At 33.1% G+C, this 10442-nt stretch overlaps 2 protein-coding genes across 2 annotated transcripts in view; one reads left to right on the top strand and one right to left on the bottom strand.

Annotated features, from left to right (window-relative positions):
- LOC106102432 (threonine--tRNA ligase, cytoplasmic) overlaps positions 1-2191 on the top strand; it is a 9626-nt gene extending 7435 nt beyond the window's left edge. The window contains exons 12-14 of the mRNA XM_013281910.1: positions 241-415; positions 1109-1223; positions 1909-2191. Coding sequence (XP_013137364.1) covers positions 241-415; positions 1109-1223; positions 1909-2063 — 445 coding nt within the window. The 3' untranslated portion in view covers positions 2064-2191. The remainder of the gene's footprint in view (positions 1-240; positions 416-1108; positions 1224-1908) is intronic.
- A 1207-nt stretch (positions 2192-3398) lies between these two features.
- Positions 3399-7414, bottom strand: LOC106102430 (lipid phosphate phosphohydrolase 1-like). The gene is made up of 6 exons (XM_013281907.1): positions 7098-7414; positions 6533-6687; positions 5884-6083; positions 5481-5595; positions 4774-4968; positions 3399-4024 (listed from the first exon to the last, which is right to left on the bottom strand). The coding sequence occupies exons 1-6, from the start codon at positions 7147-7149 to the stop codon at positions 3935-3937; spliced, it is 807 nt and encodes a 268-aa protein (XP_013137361.1). The 5' UTR covers positions 7150-7414; the 3' UTR covers positions 3399-3934.
- Positions 7415-10442: the final 3028 nt, after the last annotated feature.

Here is a 10442-nt window from a genome sequence, read left to right as displayed (position 1 = left end):
CATTACGGTATGTTCATCACACCACAGTTGTTCAACACATTACGGTTCGTTCATCACACCACAGTTGTTCAACACATTACGGTTTGTTCATCACACCACAGTTGTTCAACACATTACGGTATGTTCATCACACCACAGTTGTTCAACACATTACGGTTCGTTCATCACACCACAGTTGTTCAACACATTACGGTTCGTTCAGCACACTTGACTTTAATGTATTTTTTATATAATTTCCAGTGAGAGTGGCGAGAAGAAGCGTCCCGTGATAATCCACCGCGCGATCCTGGGCTCCGTGGAGCGCATGGTGGCGATCCTCAGCGAGTCGTACGCGGGCAAGTGGCCGCTGTGGCTCAGCCCGCGCCAGGCCTGTGTCGTGCCCGTTGGACCCTCGCTGGACCAGTACGCTACTACGGTAACAAAACAAATCAATTACTACGGTATTTAATAATTATTAATAACTTTCGCCCGCGACTCCGTCTGTGTGTTATTGAAAAAAACAAAAGTGAATAGTCTATGTGTTCTTCTAGACTATCTTCTACATCTATACCAAATTTATTCGAAATCCGTTCAGCTGTTTATGCTACAAACTCTAACAAACATCCATCCATCTAAACTTTCATCATCACATCACCAGATCATTAAACGTCCTCACCGAGGGACTCGGAACCTACCCTAAGTTAGGGTGACTAGGCCATAGTCAACCACGCTGGCCCAGTGCGGGTTGGTTGACTCCACACATATCTTTGAATTTCTCCGCCGATATGTGCAGGTTGCATCACGATGTTTTTGTACACCGTAAGAACGTCGAGTAAATTATGTACATATGAAAATTCGAAAAATCGAAAATCACATTAGTACGGCGGGATTTAAACCCAAGACCTGTAGATTACATGTCAAGTGCTTAAACCACTGAGCCACCGACGCTCATAGTCAAGAGCTAAACTTTCGAATTTATACATGTATAAAAAACTATCGGGTTACAAAATACTTGTGCTATTAAAAGCTATATCAATGAGTATAGGGCTCTTTTATTTTGAATTCCACGTGGCGGAAGTCGCGTGCAACAGTTAGTTAATGGGGAAGTAATATTTCGATCGTATGTCAGGTGAATGAGAAGTTATTCTCTCGCGGCTTCATGTCGGAGGTGGACACGGACGCGGGCGACACGCTCAACAAGAAGGTGCGCAACGCGCAGCTCGCGCAGTTCAACTACATACTGGGTAAGTATATATTTATTTATCTATACTAATATAAAGAGGAAACATTTGTATTTTTATATTTTTGTATGTATTGAAATAACTCAAAAACTACTGAACCGGTTTTTAAAATTTTTTAACCATCATAAAGTAAAGTAAACAGTAATATAGGCTATATTACTTATAATTTTTAAATTTCACACGGGCGAAGACGCGAGCAACAGCTTGACTATTCTAAGATGAAAGATGTATGTTTTTGTATGTATTGAAATAACTCAAAAACTACTTGGCCGATTTTTAAAATTCTTTCACTATTAGCTACATTTTCTTTTTCTTTTTTAAATTCACGTAGGCAAAGTCGCGAGCAACAGCTCGTTATATAATAAAGCGTAAATACACTTTTTATTATATAAGATGTCAGCAATCACAGCATATTTTTTTAATAAAAAGCCCTACACTTACGACAAGCTATAGACTTTATTTTGACGCTATTAAACTTAGGGAGGAAAGGATAAAACTACAAGCCAATAGCAGCAACGCAAGGTTACCATGGTGACGGTAATTGTTAGCTAATGGCAAATGCTTTGGTTGTTATGCATTTGAATTTTTCCAAAAATCCATCTTTCATAACTAAAGTCGATTCTCACATGAAGATATCGATTCAGTTAATCAAATCGATGTTTTTAACCATATGAAAAATGTATTCCAGTTGTGGGTGAACGTGAGAAGAACTCCGGTACGGTGAATGTGCGCACCAGAGACAACAAGGTGCACGGCGAGATGACCATAGACGCGCTCATAGACCACCTCGACAAACAGATCAGAGACAAGACATTGTCCGATGACAGCCAGCTGCTTGGTTAACCAGACAGGTTGCCATATACGTGACATTTCAATTGATGACGTCATTTGTCACATCACTGTACTTAACCCCTAAATGCATGATGATGCATTTATACATCTTTCCTTACACAATAGACTATTTTGAAAAACTTCTTTTTTCTTTATTTCCCCTTAATCTATGTTCAATTTACTAACCGTTTAAATTTATCTATACTTATACATATTATAAAGAGTAAAGATTTGTTTTTGGATTTTTCAATATATTTGATTCAAACTGGGGCGATTTTAAAACCATTATTTGTAAGGTTCAAAATATTTTTAAATACCTTACCTACCTTACCTTTGGGTAATTTACCTGTGAGTGAAATTGGCTAAATTAGATTATTAGTAATATTCAGGAACTATAGAGTATTTCTAGTGGCATTTAAAAAGAAAAAAAATCATGCATTTAAGGGGTAAATGTTTTTTTCTTCAAAAACAATTTTAACGGATTACGAAATGTTGCTCCCATCATATGGAAATTATTTATTTTATAATTAAAACTCGATTTGATGTACATAAGTTATATAAATTCCGAGCTTTTAAGAATATAGAAACTTGAGTAATTTTCAACTACATTTAAACATTTTTAGACAGATATTAACACATTTGTATGGTTAAAAATTCAAGTTTATTAAAAAGAGTGTTGAAACACGTTCCCTGAGCATTTGTTCATACATTTTTCCATTTTATTATCGATGTAAGTCGTGTTCTGTTCTCAGGAAAAGATACGCTTTTCTAAATAATACAAGAATCTTGTTAATTTATTGTATAATTGTAAGTGTCGGGATACATAAATAAAATAAAATTAAAAAGTTTTTATTGTGTTTTATTTACCATATCACAAATTACGAATTTCTCAACTTTTGCATGCATCTTACAAAACATATGAATATACTTTAAAATACATTTATTATGAAAAGTATTCAGATACATTCGAAACAAAAACCCGTTCAAAACATCCATATCAAATATGGAAGGTACTAGAATATCACAAAAGTAAATCATAAATAATCAAAATTAAATATATCACAATGAAGTAAAAAGCACATCTGTAAATTTTACAAAGAAAATTGCTTGAAACTAACACTTTTAAAAAGAAATTCAATATTACTGCTATCCATTTTAACTTAGCGTCTAGTTCAAAATTAGATAAAAAATTCAACTGTTCCAATTTTTTTTTTAATTTACAAAAGGCTTTTGATGATGACTGTACTTTAACACTTGGTGCGATTTATTATTTAAAATGTCTAGGGCCTGTCCCACCAAATTGTAAATTGTCATAACAATCCATTGTGTAAAATATGTGAAGGAAATATCGGATTTTGTTACCTTATCTGACAGTGACGTCATTTAAGCTATCTGAGCCTCTATCAGCCAGTGGTGGGACAGGTTCTAATGCATTAAAAAGTTGCCGCTTATCATTAAGTTTTGATATCTGACTGATAATTTGAGTAAACTTGAAAAACTTCTTTTTACTTTATGTCGTCTTTTTTTATATATTGTACTTTGTGAAGACAAATTTGGTTTTTATAATACTTGGTTCTTACGAATATAGCGATTTTATCGCCAACATATTTACTTAAACAAAAGCAAATAAATACTTAAAAAAGCTAGAGTACAAATACGTATAAAATACTATGCGTACACAATAACATAACATGCAAACAACAATTTACTTACTATTTCTAAAGTTACAAAATCCCTCGACTTATCTATATTTAGTGATTGAATATTTTTTGTCAAAGTCATTTAATTATGTTATCATGTTATGGTGCACGCATAGTAAGCGAGGATACCGGCGTGTATTACCAAATAATACATTGGTTTTACTTAATACTGATATAACACTGTTATGATTGACAATTACTCTCTAACGGTTTGGTTTCTTCTTCAACATTGCTGCTTGGAGAACAACAGAAGTCTTTGCAGAGGGATTTTATCTGTAATACACAATTTAATAAATCATACTTACTAGAAATTTTAAATGCGAAAGTTTAGATGGATGGATGGACGGATGTTTGTTAGAGTTTGTAGCCTAAACGGCTGAACGGATTTCGATGAAATTAAGTATAGATGTAGAGGACAGTATGGATGAACACATAGGCTATTACTTTTTTTTTAATTTCACGCGGACGATGTCACGGGCTTAAGCTAGTAAATCATAATAATATTAAATTCTAAAATTTGAATGGATGGATGTTGAATCTCTAAAACGTCTTAACGGATCCCAATGATATTTGTAATATGGCACCGAAGAACACATAGAGTACTTACTAAGTTACTTTATCCCAAGCGAAGTTGCGGTTAAGTTATTATAAATTGTACTGAAAAGTGCTCTTACTTACACTTATCTAGATTAATATGAAAAGTCTTTTATATTCATAGGAAAATGTTTAAAAAGTGTGCTTATATAAGAATGTAATAAATCAAGTGGTTAATTTAGCTACTACGCGCCAATAGCCTAATGTTTAGTACAGACTACAGATCTGGAGGTCGAGGGATCGAATCCTGCCATTCGACTATTGTAAACCATATCTTAGGACAAGTCCAAAACTTAGTCGGGATGGTTGAAATAAACATTAGTAAATAACAAAAATCTAATATTTTTTACTTAAAAAAAACTTGACCCATTTCAACTTATATGCAGATGCCCTACCTTATATTTCAAAATATCCTTAAGTAGACTTACCGTATATAAAAGTATGGGTGCTGCAATAACAGCACCAGCAAGAACATCCCACCAGTGATGGCGACGATCCCTTATACGTGATATGCCACACCATGCTGCAGACAGTATACATACTGCCTGCGCTGCCCACACTGCTCTTCTACCACTAGATTCACTACCCCCACTAGCCCCAATAGCACGACGGTGTAGATAGTACTGTGTAAATAAAAGATTGATTTTTTTAATACTATAAGGTGGCAAACGAGCAAACGGCAACCTGAATCCACCGAAATGCCAAAGCGACCGCTGCCCATAGACTACCACAACTGCAGATGCCAACCCTTAATCGACGAAGGAGACGCACATAAAGGATATTTCCCTTTTCTATGTTGTGCGATTGTTTAGTTCCATGGTAAATTACACATACAAAAATAGAATAAATATTGCTATCATACTATACATACGTACATATATATTAGTATGATTAATATTATAATTGCGAAAGTTTAGATGGATGGATGTTTGTTAGAGTTTGTAGCCTAAACGGATGAACGGATTTCTATGAAACTTGGTATGGATGTAGAGGATAATTTGGAAAAACACATAGGCTACTTCCTTATGGTTTTTTTAATTCCACGCGGACGGAGTCGCGGGTGAAAGCTATACTATATATTAATGTCTTAATATGACATTCTTCATATTAGAATCAGTTTGTAAATATTACTTACTGCTATAAATACCGCAGCATGCAGTCCTAGTGATGTGTGGCCGGAAGGAAAACTCTTATCAGACTGACTGAGCCAATATGCCTTGGTACATGTGTAGCTAGATATATATTCCGACCTGAAAAACATAATAAAAAACTAGTAAAAATATCTCCAGTACGTAATTGTTGCCATTTCCTTTATATAACAGAATGATTTGTCAAATGGTTTTCGCCAGTGTGCATGCATACTGTTTCCTTAAAGATTGCTAAGAGTTTCATTTTTTTATACATTACAAAAGGCTAGAAACCAGCAAGCGGCAAAGTAAATTCGCTAAAAAAATGAAGTGACCAGTGGCCATAGACATTTGACATGCTTTTAATCAAGGATTTAACACATAAAGGGTAATATACTAAAATATACTAACTCAACACAAGTGATCGCTTCCTCAGGTTGGCAAGTATCAAAGAAGTGTGGTCTTGGAGAGCCCACAATTAATTTTAATGTCTGTATAACTGTCAGATTAATTAGAACCCCATATACATACTCCTTGTACCAACGTAATGCATTTCTTTTGTTTAATTCATTCTTTTCGCTGCCATTGCACTGTCTCTCAACTATTAACATCTAAAATATATTAAATAAATTAATAAAAATAAATTAATTAAGTTATTATAACTAGAATGGAATCTTACTAATATTATAAATGCATAAGTTTTAATGGATGTTTGTTTGTTTGTAGCTCGCTGAACAGATCTTGATATTTAGCACAAATGTAGAACATAGTCGTGAAAAACATATAGGCTATTTACAATGTTTTTATTCTGTGCCAATGGAGTCACGGGCAAAAGCCAATCATGAAATTAACCATGAACATTTCGGACAAAAACAACTTAGATCTCAAGTAGTTTGCATATTAAACTTAGCAACATAAGACATAGTCATCAGGTTTTAGGAAACCATTAAATTATACTAACAGTGGTTAGTTTTATTAAAAGTATAAATTAAATAATTCATGGCACATTCTAGAAGAAATATCTCTATAAAATTATCTATTACAATAACAATTAACTTACAATAACCAATGGAAGGAATAAAGTAATACCCATCAGCCACTTCCAGCTAATTGTGTCTCCAGTGAAAGGATGAGAGAGTGCAGGATCATTGCATTGGAAGCCCAATTGACCTCCGGGTAATACTTTTAACTCCACAAGTAAGAACAGAGCTATTACTGTAACAAATATATTGAAAATTAATACATATAAAAGGTAATTTACCTGATGAAGTGTTGTCTCTCATAAAAAGACAAAAGGTTTTTTATTAAAATGCTGGCATGAAGAGTGAGGGGTTCTGATGTTATTCTCAGTATAATTATCTCTAGTTTTGCATATAAAACATTAGAAACTTTATGTTAAATTAACAACTTTTTGTTAACATTGTTTTATTCACACTTACCAAGGTTACATTTTAACATGTGACTTTTTAGGTACAAAATGTCCTCATTTTAAATTATAGATTTTGTACAATATACACTTAAAAGTTAAACCATAAATCGTGACTTACTCCTTATAGTAGTCATTTCTTCATATTTAATAATACACGGAATTTGCGATTGTAGCATTTAATTAAAAAAATACTCACCTCGATGCCAACGATTGGTTTTTGACCAAAAATATTTTAATTTGTCTAACATTTTAGCACTGTACTTTCTAGACTTCGCTAGTTGTGTTGCGGTTACGTTTTATTACACACTTGTATGAGTCATAACGAAATTAACCAATTACTTTTTGTACTTTGAACTGATTAACGAGTAAAAGAACAGGAAACCTGATTTTACTGTTTGAAATCACGTCACTTATCTTAATGAAACTGTAATATTACACAAATGTTTACAGAATATTTTGTAATTAAGCGCAATTAAACATTTAACGTCGAATTATTCTTACGGTTAGAATTTTTTTTTTTGTTAAACTTTTCTATTATAAAATTATCTTTTCAGAATAATATTATTAAACCGATAACAAGCGAAATACGTAAAAAATTACAAAAAAGTAAACCCAGCTCAAAAATGAAGGAAAACGATCAGCGTTTCATACTGAAACTGACAGCTTTCATCTGTAACTTATCACTGACGTTTTGCCAACGTTTCATTTCACAAAATCATAACTTCACGATGATTTTATTTGTAATTTGATAGGGGGAAAATGAGTCATGATTTCTAATAATGAGTAATGATTTAATGATGAAAACAAAAAAATCGTCGTTTTTGGTCTTATCCTCGCACTGATGCATAGGTTCTTAATTTCTTCGGTTGGACGGTCGGTCGACATTCACATCGCGATCAAGCAGCACCATACAACCACACAGCAACCGTTCGAGTTATAAATTTTTTTTCAATGATTTTCATTTAAAATTTACAAGTCGCAGAATTCAACCTACGAATAATTATTTTGATAACGTGATTCAAAACAAATAATCCTTCAAATTCTAGATATTTATTTGCATGTCTTGTACTGAAGTAATGGGCTCGATCTATCCGACTGTAAGTTTTGCAAGCCATAACTACTCGGGGCAACATCGTGCATGAGTTATTGGTTATAGCATTTTGATTGCACGAATCCAACAAATTGCGGCTAGCAGCTGGCTTGCTAAATTATGCAAGACTAACCGCAAATCAACAGCGTTCTAAATGTCAGCGGGGCAAAGGTACACTATTTCATTCTGCCATTTATATTTTATACGCTCGTAGAAGTTGCGCTAGCCGCTGAATGTTCTTTTTTCTTTTTAAACCATAAACTTTATTTAAAGTAATAATTACGATTTAATGAGCAGTGTTCATAAATAAGATAAATTAAGAGCTGCAAAACCTCAGGAATGTCTCCTTTTAAAATTAAAACGGCAAAAACCTTGAAATGCTCACTGGTACTTTATCTTCTAGGCGCAAACGATAATGTTTGTCTAACTATATAATTCAAATTAAGAGAAGCGTTGATATTTAAAGTTAGTAATACCTTCTTAAGTTTATAACAGAGTAGAATGATTTATACCACGCAGTAACTAGTAACTATGGAAAATCGCAAGTTTTATTCGCTTTGCGTTTACATAATAAAAGGGCGCCACAACTTTGCCGGTAGCCATTACGCAAATCATTCGAAACAATGAACGATTGTAAGCGTAAACCTATACGTATCGCAACAATGCTAGAGCTGTTACTCCTTAATCCAAAACCTTAACACCGTAACCAACGCGCCGTTTGAAGTTTTATTTCATTTACTGTAACTTTATATCCTGTGAAAGAACTGGTCCTAGTAACTACTTAAAGAATGTATTTTATCCAAGTATATTTTTATTAATTTAAACAGAAAAGATTTGTATTTTTGTATGTAACAAGAAAACTCAAAACTTTTGCATATTTCCCATTGCAAGAGATTTTTTGAAATAGGTAATTTTTGAATAAGCTTACTATAGCTGTTGCTCGTGACTTCGTGCACATGAAATTAAAAATTGTAAAAAACGTACCCTATGTTACTCGGCGATAACGTAGCTTTTTAATGGTGAAAGAATTTTTAAATCGGCCCAGTAGTTTTTGATTTGACAATGTTCAATACGCACATAAATCCAAAAGTACAAATCTTTCCTCTTTATAATATTGGTATTGATAATACAGATTACATTTTTTTCCGTGCGGACGTGCTCGCGGGCAATAGCAATGGATGTATCAACTTGAAAGCTATTCATAATATTTGGTTTTAATTTGAAACGTGAAAGTATCATGTATAAAACAATAATGAGATAAGACTGTGTTTTTGTATTCTTAAATGTAAGAAGTTTTTGATGAACCATAAATTCCTTAATTTTATCATCATTGTGTGACATGACGCGACAAAGAACAAAAGCGCGCCAACCGTCCCACCAGTTAAAAGCATAGACAAGAGACATCACACGACGCGACCACACACTTTTCATATTTATTTAGGGATGTTCATCAAAATATTTGTTAAATAAAACTAACGATTTTTCGAGATAATCGACTGTTAAATAATACATTATTTTATGTTTTTTTTTTTGAGAAACAGTTGCTAGAAATCAATTTTGTAATATGAATTCGTGAAATTAAAAGTAGGTATTCAAATAACTATCGACAGCAATGAACTTAAACAACCGATGTTTTTGACGATTTTGACAGGTTGAGAGAGGTTATCCCATCCCTATGGTTTATATTTTTTTAATTCAGTGTGTGTGGTCGAGGAAAGGGCATACTTAAAATCCTATCCGGGATGCAACTAAGCACAAAGTTAATCGCGGTTAATTTATAACGAGAGTGTTACAGATAATAACATCGTTTTTTAGATTAGTCATTAATGATGCACTATTAAGGTTAATAAAGGATTAGGGAAATGGTTACGTTTTGTAATTTGTAGGAATAATCTTGTAATTTTTGTAGTTTTTATCTCTTGGAATACATAAGAAATAGTAGATACATGGGTATCATAGTTGATAGAGATGACATTAAGGAAATAAACATTGTTCCTTACGAAGAAAAAGATTAACCAGTTTCGGAGTTAAAGCCGGACTGTTTGCACTTCCGCAAGTTACATTTGTACGTCTAATTATACAGGCGTGTTGCAGCCAATGTGGAATTCAGGCCAAACATCGTAATGTCTGGGAATTTTCAATTTTGTTTGAAACATTTCGCTTCTTTGCTTATAAGTAGCGCTTTTATTATTGTTTATGATAGTAGTTGTAATGTTTTATGTAACTTTTTAGGTGATTTTTTTAACGATATTTGTTAGTTCATCTTTACTATTTTTAATTTATGTTTTTTTTAGCGAGACAGTTTTCATTGTAAATATATCAATGTTGAATACTTCTTTGTTTCAATCTTTTAATATTAGTACTGTTTAAAAATTAAATAATACACACACTGACCACGTGACATAACTGTTAAATCCACCATTAACGTGTTTGTGTGATTTTTTTTATAAC

The sequence above is a fragment of the Papilio polytes genome, unplaced genomic scaffold, assembly GCF_000836215.1.
Source record: "Papilio polytes unplaced genomic scaffold, Ppol_1.0 DF823923.1, whole genome shotgun sequence".
In the NCBI taxonomy this organism is placed as follows: Eukaryota; Metazoa; Arthropoda; class Insecta; order Lepidoptera; family Papilionidae; genus Papilio; species Papilio polytes.
This window is presented reverse-complemented; position numbering and strand designations above follow the sequence as displayed.